The 12,902-nt window shown below is 35.3% G+C and overlaps 1 protein-coding gene across 4 annotated transcripts in view; it reads left to right on the top strand.

Moving 5' to 3' along the window:
* The window catches only part of COG5 (component of oligomeric golgi complex 5), a 288,655-nt gene that overhangs the window by 129,970 nt on the left and 145,783 nt on the right, over window positions 1–12,902 (top strand). For all 4 annotated transcript variants that reach the window (XM_055590250.1, XM_055590249.1, XM_055590251.1 and 1 more), the window contains exon 7: window positions 3,384–3,514. In XM_055590250.1, the coding sequence (XP_055446225.1) occupies window positions 3,384–3,514 (131 nt within the window). The remainder of the gene's footprint in view (window positions 1–3,383; window positions 3,515–12,902) is intronic.

The raw sequence follows: 12,902 nt of genomic DNA, 5'->3' as shown, positions 1-12,902 counted from the left end.
AGGTCCTGTGGCCACTGCTGGGTTTTCTAAATTTGAATGAGCTTAGGAATGGTAGGTTTTAGTAATGGGGTAGTCATATGGAATCTTACTAGGTTATCCTGGTTGATTTCTGAAGTGTTTTTATCTTATTTACAATGTTTCTTTTTATATGTATACATACACACACGTGTGTATATATATATACACATATATACATGCATGTGCACATTTATTTATATGTATGTATATATTTATTGTTGCAGTTAACATAGTAGAAAATATCTTTTTGTCTAAATTATTCACTTTTTTCTTCTTTTTAAATATTACTTATTTTAGGAACTGAATCATTAATTTAGAGGATACAAATTTTTTATTAACTAGCTATCTTTTTTAAAGTTCTGTTTTTCTTGACTTACCATGTACTCTTCCCATGTTTTATTTGTTAAGAAAGTTATGCATGTGTAACATACTCAAATAGTTCTACAAAATTTATTGCTAAAAATAACAATTGCTTGTCTTGTTTCTGCCCCATTTACTTTTCCCTGGAGGCCACCATTTTCAGCATTTTTGCTGATTTTTTGGTATTTACCTCCATAGCTCTTAAATCACCTGCCTGTATTTCTGTTTCTTAATTTTTATCTTCTTTGACTTCTCATTTTGAAACATGAAAATTTAGCTTCCTTTATTTCTTCCAGCTTCCAGCACCATCCAAACCTCACATGTGTACTCTTCCCTCATCTCTTTTATCCCAAATAAATAATGTGCTAACATTATTAGGAAAAGTAAATGCATAGCTGAGTTATTTAGCAAACTATAATTTCTCTTCTTTTTGTTTTCTTTTAAACAGAGAAGGATGCTAGTAAAAGAAGCAGTAAGAATTTTGAAATCTTAGATTTGTATTGCAAATTTGTATTGCAGAGGAGGATTTGTGGAAGGAGATAATACTAGTCACTAAGGAAGCAATAGATTCCATAAATGGGAGTGGATCAAGATGAGTAAAAATGACTAACCATCAAAAAGTACCTCATTGTGTTTTGATTTCCATTTCTCTAATAATTAGTGATGTTGAAGCATCTTTTCATGTGCTTGTTGGCCATCTGTATGTCTTCTTTAGAGAAACATCGATTTAGGTATTCTGCCAATTTTTTTATTGGTTTGCATGTTTTTACAGTACTGAGTTGTTTGAACTGTTTATGTATTCTGTATATTAATACCTTGTTGGTTATTGTTTCCAAATATTTTCTTCTGGTCTGTAGGTTGTCTTTTCATTTATTGATGGTCCCTTTTCTGGACAAAGCTTGTAAGTTTGATTAGATCCCCTTTGTTTATTTTTGCTTCTATTTATTTTGCCTTGGGAGACTGATCTAGGAAACTATTGCTATGATTTATGTCAAAGAACATCTTCCTTGTGTCCTCTCCTAGAAGTTTTATGTTGTCATGTCTTACATTTAGGTTTTTAAGCCATTTTTAGTTTGTTTTCAAATATGTTAGCGAATGTTCTGGTTTCATTCTTTGACATGTAACTGTCCAGTTTCCCCAGCATCACTTATTGAAGGGACTATCTTTTCTCCATTGTACATTTTTCTTTCTTGTTGTAGGGTAATTGACCATAAGTGCGTGGTTTTATTTCTGGGCTACCTATCCTGTTCTACTGATCAATGTGTCTGTTTTATACCAGTACTATACTGGACTTCCCAGGTGGCTCAATGGTTGAGTTCTCTTGCAGGTGACACAAGAGACAAGGGTTTGCTCCCTAGCTTGGGAATATCCCCTAGAGAAGGAAATAGCAGCCCCCTCCAGTATTATTGCCTGGAAAATTCCATGGATAGAGGAGCCTGGTGGGCTACAGTCCATGGGGTTGCAAGTGTTGAACACGAATGAGCAGGCATGCATACATAAACTGTTTCAGTTACTATGACCTTGTAGTATAGTCTGAAGTCAGAGAGTATGATTCCTCCAGCTCCATTCTTCTTTCTTAAGATTGTTTGGTATTCAGGGTCTTCTGTGTTTCCATACAAATTAAAAATTTTTTGTTCTAGTTCTGTGAAAAATGCCATTGGTGATTTCATAGAGATCACATTGAACCTGTAGATTGCCTTGGGTAGTATAGTTTCTTTAACAGTATTGATTTTTCCAATTCAAGAATACGGTATATCTTTCCATCTGTTTGTATTGTCTTCAATTTATTTTACCAGCATCTTACAGTTTTTGGAGTTTAGATCTTTTGCGTCCTTAGGTAGATTTATTCCTAGGTATTTTATTCTTTTTGGTGCCATGGTAAATGGGATTGTTTCCTTATTTCCTCTTTTGATAGTTCATCGTTGATTAATACAGATTTTTGTGTTAATTTTGTATCCTGAAACTTTACCAAAATCATTGATAACCTCTTGTAGTTTTCTGGCAGAATCTTCAGGGTTTTCTATGTATAGTATCATGTCATTGGCAGACAGTGACATTTTTACTTCTTCCTTTCCAATTTGGGTTCCTTTTATTTTTCTTCTCTGATTGATATGGATAGGACCTCCAAACTATATTAAATAGAAGTCCTACTCATTTTTTTGATACCTATGTTGGGTCATTCAGTTGAATCTCTTTTTCTTTAATCTATTAAATTAGATTTTCTCAATTTAAGTAAACATGGAGTTGAGTAGTATCATTTCTTTTCTGCTAAAATTACTAGTCTTATCATTTTCTTACTAAAGAGAGGATAAATATGTTAAATCCAAGTAGATCACTTTCGTTTTCTCACATATATTCTTTGTACATAAAATGATTCAACAGATATTAGTATTAAGTGGCTAGAAAGGTAGTTCTGGCTTTCTCTTCCACACTTATTAAGGTTTAATTGTTAAGTGTGAGTAGTGGTCTCATATTTCAAAATTTGGCATTTTAGCACATTTTATGTATTTTAAAACTTTTCCATGTTACTTTTTTGTTAAAATTTATTAAACTTAGCATGAAAGTGAAAAGTGTTAGTTGTCCAGTTGCGTCCAACTCTTTGTGACCCCATGGACTGTAGCCTACCTCTGTCCAAGGAATTCTCCAGGCAAGAAAACTGGAGTGGGTAGCCATTCCCTGTCATGCAACTTGAGAAATTTCAAAGTTCATCAGGATATTTATTTATAGTAATTTGGCACAGTTTTTTTTTGTAACCTGTTGATATTACTTTGAATTTATAATAATCATAGTTCAGTTCTTGCTTTATCAATTCATAATATTTGAAACATTTTCCTCCAGAGTAAAGTTCTCATTAGGTAGGGAATGTTTGGGTAATACTGTTTCTTAAAATATAGATTTTGAAATGGAATAGTGTTCAACATTTTGAGGAAGTTAGACATGATGTTTTGATACCTTTATATTTATTCAGTATTGAAATATTTAAATGTGTGTATTTTTTTTAATAGATTATCTTTCTCAAGGAATAGACCTTTCTGGAATAGAAGTGATAGAAAATGATCTACTTTTTGTTGCAAGAGCTCGACTTGAAGTGGAAAATCAAGCTAAGCGCCTACTGGAGCAGGGTGTGGAGACTCAGGTAATAAAATAATATTACTTTTTTAATGTGAAAAATGTCATAATATAGATGAACATTTGATTTCGTGTTTAAAATAATGTATGTCCTTATTACTGAGGAACAATGTCTATGATTTTAATTCGAGAGTAGGCATAATGTAAGTACAAGAAAAATTTTAAAAGTATGTTTATTTAATTCTACTTAAAATAGATTCTAAGATGTCTAATGTGTACTATATATAATATGAAATGTATTTTAAATATCTTATGTATATGTAGATAGGTGGTTAATAGATGCTGAGTAGGCTTCCTTTGTCCAAGTCACTGGTACTCATTTAAGCTTTTCAATGACCCAGTTAGGATGGTATGACTGCTATTTCCATTTTACAAATGGGGAAACTGAAAGCTTGATAATTGGTCATAGGTCATACATCTAGTAAACGGTTTAGTTTGCCACTCTTAATAATCACGGTGCTATAAATTTTTTTAGAAATTTCTCAAGATTTCTCCTAAGATACCATTTTCCTGATGCTTAATTTTCTGAATTAGAAGAGCCTAATGGTATTGATGTAGTAGAATCAGCAAATTAAATATAAATCTCAGTTCTATATTTGCATTGCACCCAGATAGTTGCTCCATTTGTATTGGACCCAAATTTTTAATTCATATTCTTTAAACCAAAGGTTTTATTTTGAAAAATAAAATTTCATTTTGGTTGGACAGAAATAATTTTATAAATAGTTCTTCAGTCTCAAAATCAGGAAATATTTGATTTCTGATTCTTAGCTGTTGTAGTTATAAATAACTGAATGTCAGTTATGTTTAAATGAACTTTTAAAGTTGATTATCATGTATATATAATGAAAAGTGAACAAATCATAGACACACATGTAGAATGAAATACTTCAAAGTGAGCACACTTGTGAAATCAAAACACCGGTCAAGATATGGGACATTACCAGAACTCCTGGTGTCTCTTCACTCTCACTCACAATCACTACTCTTTCCTTTCCCACAGATAACTTTGATTCTAACTTCTACCCTGGAGTTTAGTTTTATCTGCCACCCATTATGTGTTAACTCTTGGTCTCACTATGAAGATAAAATGCTCATACTGTTGAAAAATACTTGTCTACATCAAATAAGAGAGCATACCTCATTCTTAAAGAAATATTCAAGGAATTGCAAGTCAGTTTTGAATTAACATGAATATTTCTATAGAAAATTGGTGCTGGCCCAGCTCATTTAGTTACAAGAAAGGAAGTAATTAACATTTCAGAAAGGGCAGTGTCACAGAATTTTTGTATTCCTCTAATGTTCGTAATATCACTACATCAGAGATTAAACCTTTATTTATATGTACTGTTTAATATTTTTTACCTGTGAAGTTTTTATTGCTATGTATATATGTATATGTATGCATGTCTTTGATTTATACAATTCTTAATATTTTACTGTATTTTAGAGTCATGGAAATGAAAACCAAAATGGTAGAAAGGAAATAGTATCACAGTTTGTAGAACTCAAGTACTATTTTTAATAGAGATGGGGGAAATGATTATCATTTAAAGACTAATTTGTTTTATTACATTCTCATATATTTAAAATGGGAAAATATTTTCTAGGATAGTAGTTCCTAAGCAAACTCTATTTTATGTATGTTGTTACTTTATGTCCATTTTAAAAATTGTCAAATATGACTTTACTTCAGTTTTTAAATCACATTGAAATTAAACTAATCAACTTTTAAGAAATTAATATTCCTTAAATATTGGTAGTGTTATATATGCAGATTTATGAAGTTAACCAAAAGATTATTTAAGTGGGTAAGTATTGTTTAGCCAATTGCCTATATCTAATCAATGAAATTATGAGGATAAAGAAGAAAAAATTTTTAAATGTTGTGCATCTATATGGGTAGATGTGGAATGATCTCCATGGAACTAAAGAACTATAATTTTGTTGTATGTTTCAGTGTGATTTGAAGGAAAATAGATTCTGCTTAGTGGATGGGAATATTGTCTCTTTGTTAAGGCTATGCTGTGCTTAGTCTCTCAGTCATGTCCAACTCTTTGCAACTCCGTGGACTGTAGCCCTCCAGGCTCCTCTGTCCGTGGGGATCCTCCAGGCAAGAATACTGGAGTGGGTTGCCATGCCCTCTTCTAGGGGATCTTTCCAATCTAGGGATCGAACCCAGGTCTCCTGCATAGCAAGCAGGTTCTTTACCATCTGAGCCACCAGTTATGTTATAGATTGCTGACATTAACCATTAATATTTTTAAATTCATTTTTCTTGTTAAACTCCATAGATATAAAGTAACCTTCTGAGTATAATTTGGCCTTCTCCATAATTTTTCTAAAGGGAGAAAATGTACTGTCTTGCCAGTATTAGCATTCTGGTTCATTTCACAATTTTTACAACATTGCTGCTGCTAAGTCGCTTCAGTCGTGTCCGACTCTGTGCGACCCCAGAGACGGCAGCCCACCAGGCTCCCCCGTCCCTGGGATTCTCCAGGCAAGAACACTGGAGTGGGTTGCCATTTCCTTCTCCAATGCGTGAAAGTGAAGTCGCTCAGTCATGTCCGAAACTTTAACGACCCCATGGACTGTAGCCTACAGGCTCCTCCGTCCATGGGATTTTCCAGGCAAGAGTACTGGAGTGGGGTGCCATTGCCTTCTCCGTTTTACAACATTCCTCATGTGTAAATTGATATTTGTATTTATAGCATTATTTATGTCTGAATTTAGTCATGTGTGTCTATCTCCCTCAGACCTGGGTCCTCTGGGTTATTTTCACACAGTCAGGTTTCTGGCTTAGCAGGATGAGATTATACCCTTATCAGTAACAGTGTCCCTGAGATAATGTTCTCAGGAACCAGGATGTCTTAGCAGAAAGTGCTTGTGTTTTGGAGCCTCTTTCCTTTTCCTTTTAGAAAGCAGCATGTCAGAGGTGTCCTGCAGCTGTCCCAGCAGGCAGTATAGGAATTCAGGGTGAAACTAACCTTTATTGAATGCTCCTTCTCTGCCAGGCTTTGTGTTAGTCACTTTACATTTGTTATCTCAACCACAGTAACAATTATGTGAGGAAGATATAATTATCCACTTTTTAAGTTAAGGAAACAAAGGCCTGGAAAGGTTAGGAAATTAACTGCAGATGAGTTAGCTATCAAGTAGTAGAGTCATGGTCTGGGGTCGCTGCTTTTCCTCTTTCTTCAGTAGGACCAAGCAGTTTATTCTAATTATGTTAAATAATTGCATTTTAAATCATCTGACAATTTGTGAAGCAATTTATATAAAAACAGTAATTTTTATAGTGTTAAAGTTTCTTTGGGAAGCCTCCATGGAATGACTAATCTAAACCAACTCCTCAGAATTTTTGTTTTTCTCTGGCCAACTCTCTTTTTTTCATTTTCTGAAATGACTATTTTAGACTCTCCACTTTCCGTCAACCTTCCCCTCTCACCCCACACACCAACTAAGGCAGATGCTTTTAATTTCTACTTCACAAAGGTGCCTCCCTATATCCCATTTTTTGGATCCCATTTTCTTGGGAAACCTATCTCCTTCATATTTCTGTCTCTCATGTCTTTGTTCTTTTACTCTATTTCTTCTCATCAGCATTTAATTATACTCCTTTTATGCCACTCTCCTCTGTATTCTCTGTTTTTCAGTCTCACAAGCTTTCTTTAGTTTTCCACATGTGCATTTTCCTTCTTCCTCTAGGGATTTCGAGTTCTTTTTATGCCTGGAAACACTCTTTCTACTTCCCATTAAAACAGAAGCTGCAGGTTATATATATTGGGTTCTCAAAATATATTTTCCCATTTATAAGAAATCATAGAAATAGTTAAGTTTATTATTAATATTTATTACAAACATAGACTAAAATAACTATAGCATTTTAATATTGATGTAATACTGCATACCTGAACTGTAACCTAGTTTATGGGCTCATAACCTGAATCAAGGTGTTCAGTAAACATGTGTCATTACTTGCATTTAATAATCAACTTCTGACATTAATTTGATTCCTCAGAAAAGTTAGTTATCTTCTTTTATTGAGTATATAGTTGGTGGCCATCATTTAACTGTAAAACTTAAATTTACTAAAAGAAAATTAGGGTAATTTATTTTTGTAGCATTCTTTTTCTGAAACCAAAATTTTTTTTTTTTTTAAATTTTATTTTATTTTTAAACTTTACATGCAGGTGACCTCTTTTTGATCATTACTGTTTTTCCCTAGTTAATTGCTTAATTGTTCTGTATTCATTTGTAGGTTTTTATAGCTTTGTAGTGTTACAAAGTCTCTACTATAGTATTACAAAATGTTTGTCTTGGAAGACATAAACTAAATAATTATTTAGATACTAAGGAACTGTATTTTCTTCTTATAGTACAAAACTGTAAGTAAACTGGTGACCTCACAAACTCATGCTATTTCTATATGGAAAAGATTCGTAGTGATACCACTGCCACATTCTTTCTGCAGGGTTTAGGATTGATGACCCAGAGTACTTCTGGTGAAGCATACCATTATCACCACATAAGAAAGAACATTCTTCAGTTTGACAGGCAGTTTTTGTTCCAAATATGGAGCTAGGTAAATGACCATCTGCCGCTCCTCCTTGACTCCTGTTTCTCTTTTTTACTGATCCTGAAAATCTTCCGTTGAAAGAAGCCACACAAAGAAGAAGAGAACCTTATAGTATTTTCAGGATTGCAACAGACTCCATTACCTCAAGCTGTAACTAGCTTTCAAAATAGGTGACAGAGAATTTGATCTGGATGAGTTCCTACATCACCATAGATACCAGGCCCCCACACTGAAATGATGACATTTTAATTAGAAAGATGGCTTTAGCTTGTGAATTACAAGCTTTTACGGTAAACAAGTACAGGGCTTTCTAGAGATTCTAGGGTGGAAGGGGATCATGTGCTTACTTATCTTGAAGATTATCAGGAAGAAAGTCTCTCAGCTCTGTGCCAGGCTGGAATCTCCCCTGTGGTAATTGTTGCCAGTACTAGGAGGTAAACATCCACAATCTGCCTTTTCCCTGAGTCAGAAAGCCTCCTTGGTCAGGTCCACACAAAGTACTGGTGCTTATCATTTGTCAGCTAAAAATACCATGACAGCATGATCCAGACAAAATCTCTCTAAGAGGACAATGTGGAATTGAAGTTCACTAAATAAATGTCTACATAGCATACAGTAACTGATAATGATGTTATGAACCCTTTTAACTTACATTGTTAAAGATTCTGAATTGTTTCCAGCACAGCTGTTGCTGCTGCCTAGTCGCTTCAGTTGTGTCCAACTCTGTGCGACCCCATGGACTGTAGCCTGCCAGGGTCCTCTGTCCATGGAATTCTCTAGGCAGAGTACTGAAGTGGGCTGTCATGCCCTTCTCCAGGGGCTCTTCCCAACCCAGGGATCAAACCCACGTCTCCCACATTGCAGGCAGATTCTTTACCATCTGAGCCATCAGAGAATCCCAAGAAGGCTGGAGTGGGTAGCCTGTCCCTTCTCCAGGGAATTTTCCCAACTCGAATCGAACCAGAGTCTCCTGCATTGAAGGTGGATTCTTTACCAGCTGAGTTACCAGGGAAGCCCCTTCCAGCACAGAGAGGGTACCACTTCAGATGTATTGTGTTGAAGGTTTATGGAAGTTAGGCATTTTTCTAAGCTACAAAAGGAACTTTTTGGCAAAGTTGAACTCATTGATTGCTTTCGTAATTAGTTATGGGAGTTCAGTTTGCAACAGGTTTTTTTTTTTTTTTTATGATTCTTTTCTTCTCTGTGTGCCCAGTAAACACCATAGTTGACTCAGTGTCAGTTGAGTCAAGTTGAATACCTGCTTAAAGAGGGCTAGCTTTCCTACTGTTAGTTGCTGGTTTCCTGGCTGGTCACATGAATTCTAGAACAGATCTCATTATTTGAATTTATAGGAACTCCTTTTGTATCTTTGGTCCCAATGTTTTTGCTGTTTACTAAATATAAAGTTCCAGTAATTTTTCAAAAATGTATGAAGCATTTTTCTTGACACACAATAAACAATTTGAGGGAACGGGCGAGATGGGTGAAGGGGGCCAAAATCTTCTAGTTATAAAATAAACAAGTCATGAGGATATAATGTACAGCATGGTCCTATGGTTAATAGTGTGTTGAATATTTGAAAGTTGCTAAGATCTTAAATGGTGAGATCTTTCTCACCACAAGAAAAAGCATTTTTGTAACTATGTATGGTAACATGTTAACTAGACTTATTGTGGTAATCATTTTGCAATATACACAAGTATCAAATTATGTTATATACATGAGACTAATATAATGTATGTCAGTTATATATCAAATTTAAAAATATATAAAAGATGATTACAGTAAGAGCTCTTCAAGTTACACAGATCAAAGATTTCATTTATTTTCTTTATTTTACCAGCCACAATGGATAATTTGCCACCCACTCTCATCTGTTTGCTCCTATCACTGTAAGCTCTCCTTAGGTTTTAAACTGATCATCTAAATGTTTTCCCTAAAGCTTAATAAATCTTGTTTAGTGTATATTTGCTATTTTATCCTTAAACTTGAGCGGACACTAACTTGAACTCTTAACTTTCTAAATCAAGGGTTGGTGAAACTACCGTCTTTGTATTGTCAAGTGCTAATTCTTACATTTTTGTATGGTTGGGGGAAAAAATGAAAGAACAATATACAGCAGCAACCATATGTGGCCTGTGTGGCTGCCAAAACATGAACTGTTTGGTGTCTTGCCCTATAAGGACCCTAAGCATGTGCTGATCCCTGCTTTAAATAATTATATTATCTTCATGCTGGGTGCTTTATCATGTTCTGTCCTTACATCCTTTCTTCCAGCTCTGTTTCCTCTTTTTTATGCTAAATGTAAAGTAGTAGTATTTGTCTTGTTTTTATATTTTTCAGTCATGATCTTTTCTTATTCTTTGATATAATCTCTTGTCCTGAACAACCCACAGTAACATTGGTTGCTTTGTTATTTTACTGCTATTTTGCAGTGTAGATTCACATCTAACTAACTGCTTTCAGCCTTAAATTAAGGTCTTTTGGTGTTACTGCTTTCCATAGTTTTTCAGTTCACTGAACTGTGAATAATTTTTTCAATAACTGCGTGAATTTTTATTGTATTTCATACAGATTTCTGTTGCTACTCTTTGCTTAAAATTTGGTAATCACTCTTTATGTGTAATTGTCTATTCTTCAAAAATTCAGAATTTTTGTATTTGGATAACTTTTATTTTACTCAATTTAAACAATCTTATGCTGACTTTTTATTAGAGTAGTAAACACTAAAGTTTTTATTTTGTAGTTTGGAAACTACAAAGAACCAGAACCAGATAACCATTTTGCATCACTGTGGATTAATTTGCACTGTCTATAGTTTTATACAATTGGAGGCATACAGTGTGTTCTTTCTTGTGTCTGGTTCTATCCATTCAATATTATTATTTTGACATTGATTCCTGTTGTGTATATTGGTAGTTTTGTATTATTTTTGTTGCTAATTAAAATTGCATTGTATTTAAGATCGTGGCATCTGGTACCATCACTTCATGGGAAATAGATGGGGAAACAGTGAGAGCCTTTTTATTTTTGGGCTCGAAAATCACTGCAGATGGTGACTGCAGCCATGAAATTAAAAGACGCTTATTCCTTGGAAGGAAAGTTAGGACCAACCTAGATTGCATATTCAAAAGCAGAGACATTTCTTTGCCAAAAAATGTCCGTCTAGTCAAGGCTATGGTTTTTCCAGTGGTCATGTATGGATGTGAGAGTTGGATTGTGAAGAAGGCTGAGCGCCGAAGAATTGATGCTTTTGAACTGTGGTGTTGGAGAAGACTCTTGAGAGAGTCCCTTGGACTGCAAGGAAATCCAACCAGTTCATTCTAAAGAAGATCAGACCTGGGTGTTCTTTGGAAGGACGGATGCTAAAGCTGAAACTCCCAATACTTTGGCCACCTCATGTGAAGAGTTGACTCACTGGAAAAGACCCTGATGCTGAGAGGGATTGGGGGCAGGAGGAGAAGGGGATGACAGAGGATGAGATGGCTGGATGGCATCACCAACTCAATGGACATGAGTCTGAGTGAACTCTGGGAGTTGGTGATGGACAGTGAGGCCTGGCGTGCTGCGATTTATGGGGTCGCGAAGAATTGGACACGACTGAGCTACTGAACTGAACTGAACTGAATTTATCTATTCACTTACTAGCAGGCATTGGGTTATTTCTAGTTCAGGGCTACTGCAAACAAGTGGCCGTGTACAGTCAGGTGCCTGTCTCTGTGTCAGCATGTTTCCTTTTCCTTGAGTAAATGTCTAAGGCAAAAAATGGTTGGGTTTTTGCAAGGAATGATGTTTACTTTCTATAGAGACTGCTAGTTTTCCAAAGTAGTTCCATTGTTTTACTGCCCCACGTAATTAGGTTAGAATTTTTGTTCCTCTAGATTGTCACCAAAATATGATGTTGGCAGTCTTTTAAATTTTAGCCATCTTAATGTGGGTATAAGATTCTCACTGTAGTTTTAATTTGCCTTTTCTTAATTGCTGATGTAACCAACTTTTCAAATGCCTAACAGTGAAAGGTATTTGCCTAACAGACTTTATTGTCTTCTTACTGATTTGTAAGAATTCTTAATGTATTCTGGGTACCAGTCTTTTGTCATACATGTGAACTGTAAATATTTTCTCCTATCCTATGGCTTGCCTTTTTTTCTTTTAGCATTGTTATTAAGGTGTAATTTATATTTCATAACATTTGTGCACTTAAGCATATAGTTTGATAAGTTACTAAATTTTTGCATTTGTGCAACTATTTCACAGTCCAGGTATTTTTTTTTTTCTTAAGCTACTGTCACCACCAAATAGTTCCCTCATGACTGTAGTCAACTCTTCCTCCTGCCCCCAAACCCAGGGAATCACTGATGTGCTTTCTCTCTCTCTACATAGTTGCCATTTTCTAAAAGTGTCATACAAATGGAACCATACAGTAGGCCATCTTATGTATGTAGCTTACTTCACTTAGCATGTTTATATAGCTTCATCTGTGTTGTTGCATGTATGGTGGTGGCAGTTTAGTTGCTAAGTCATGTTTGCCTCTTGTGACCCCATGGACTGTAGCCCGCCAGACTCCTCTGTCCATGGGATTTACCAGGCAGGAATACTGGAGTGGGTTGCCCTTTCCTTCTCGAGGGAGATCTTCCCAACCCAGGGATCAAACCCAGGTCTTCTGTATTGCAGGTGAATTCTTAACCAACTAAGCCACCGTTCTTTCCCACTGTTGCATGTGTTCAGTTCAGTTCAGTTCAGTCGCTCAGTCGTGTCCAACTCTTTGCGACCCCATGAATCACAGCACACCAGGCCTCCCTGTCCATCACCAACT

The sequence above is a fragment of the Bubalus kerabau genome, chromosome 8 (genome assembly GCF_029407905.1).
Source record: "Bubalus kerabau isolate K-KA32 ecotype Philippines breed swamp buffalo chromosome 8, PCC_UOA_SB_1v2, whole genome shotgun sequence".
Taxonomy (NCBI): Eukaryota; Metazoa; Chordata; class Mammalia; order Artiodactyla; family Bovidae; genus Bubalus; species Bubalus kerabau.
This window is presented reverse-complemented; position numbering and strand designations above follow the sequence as displayed.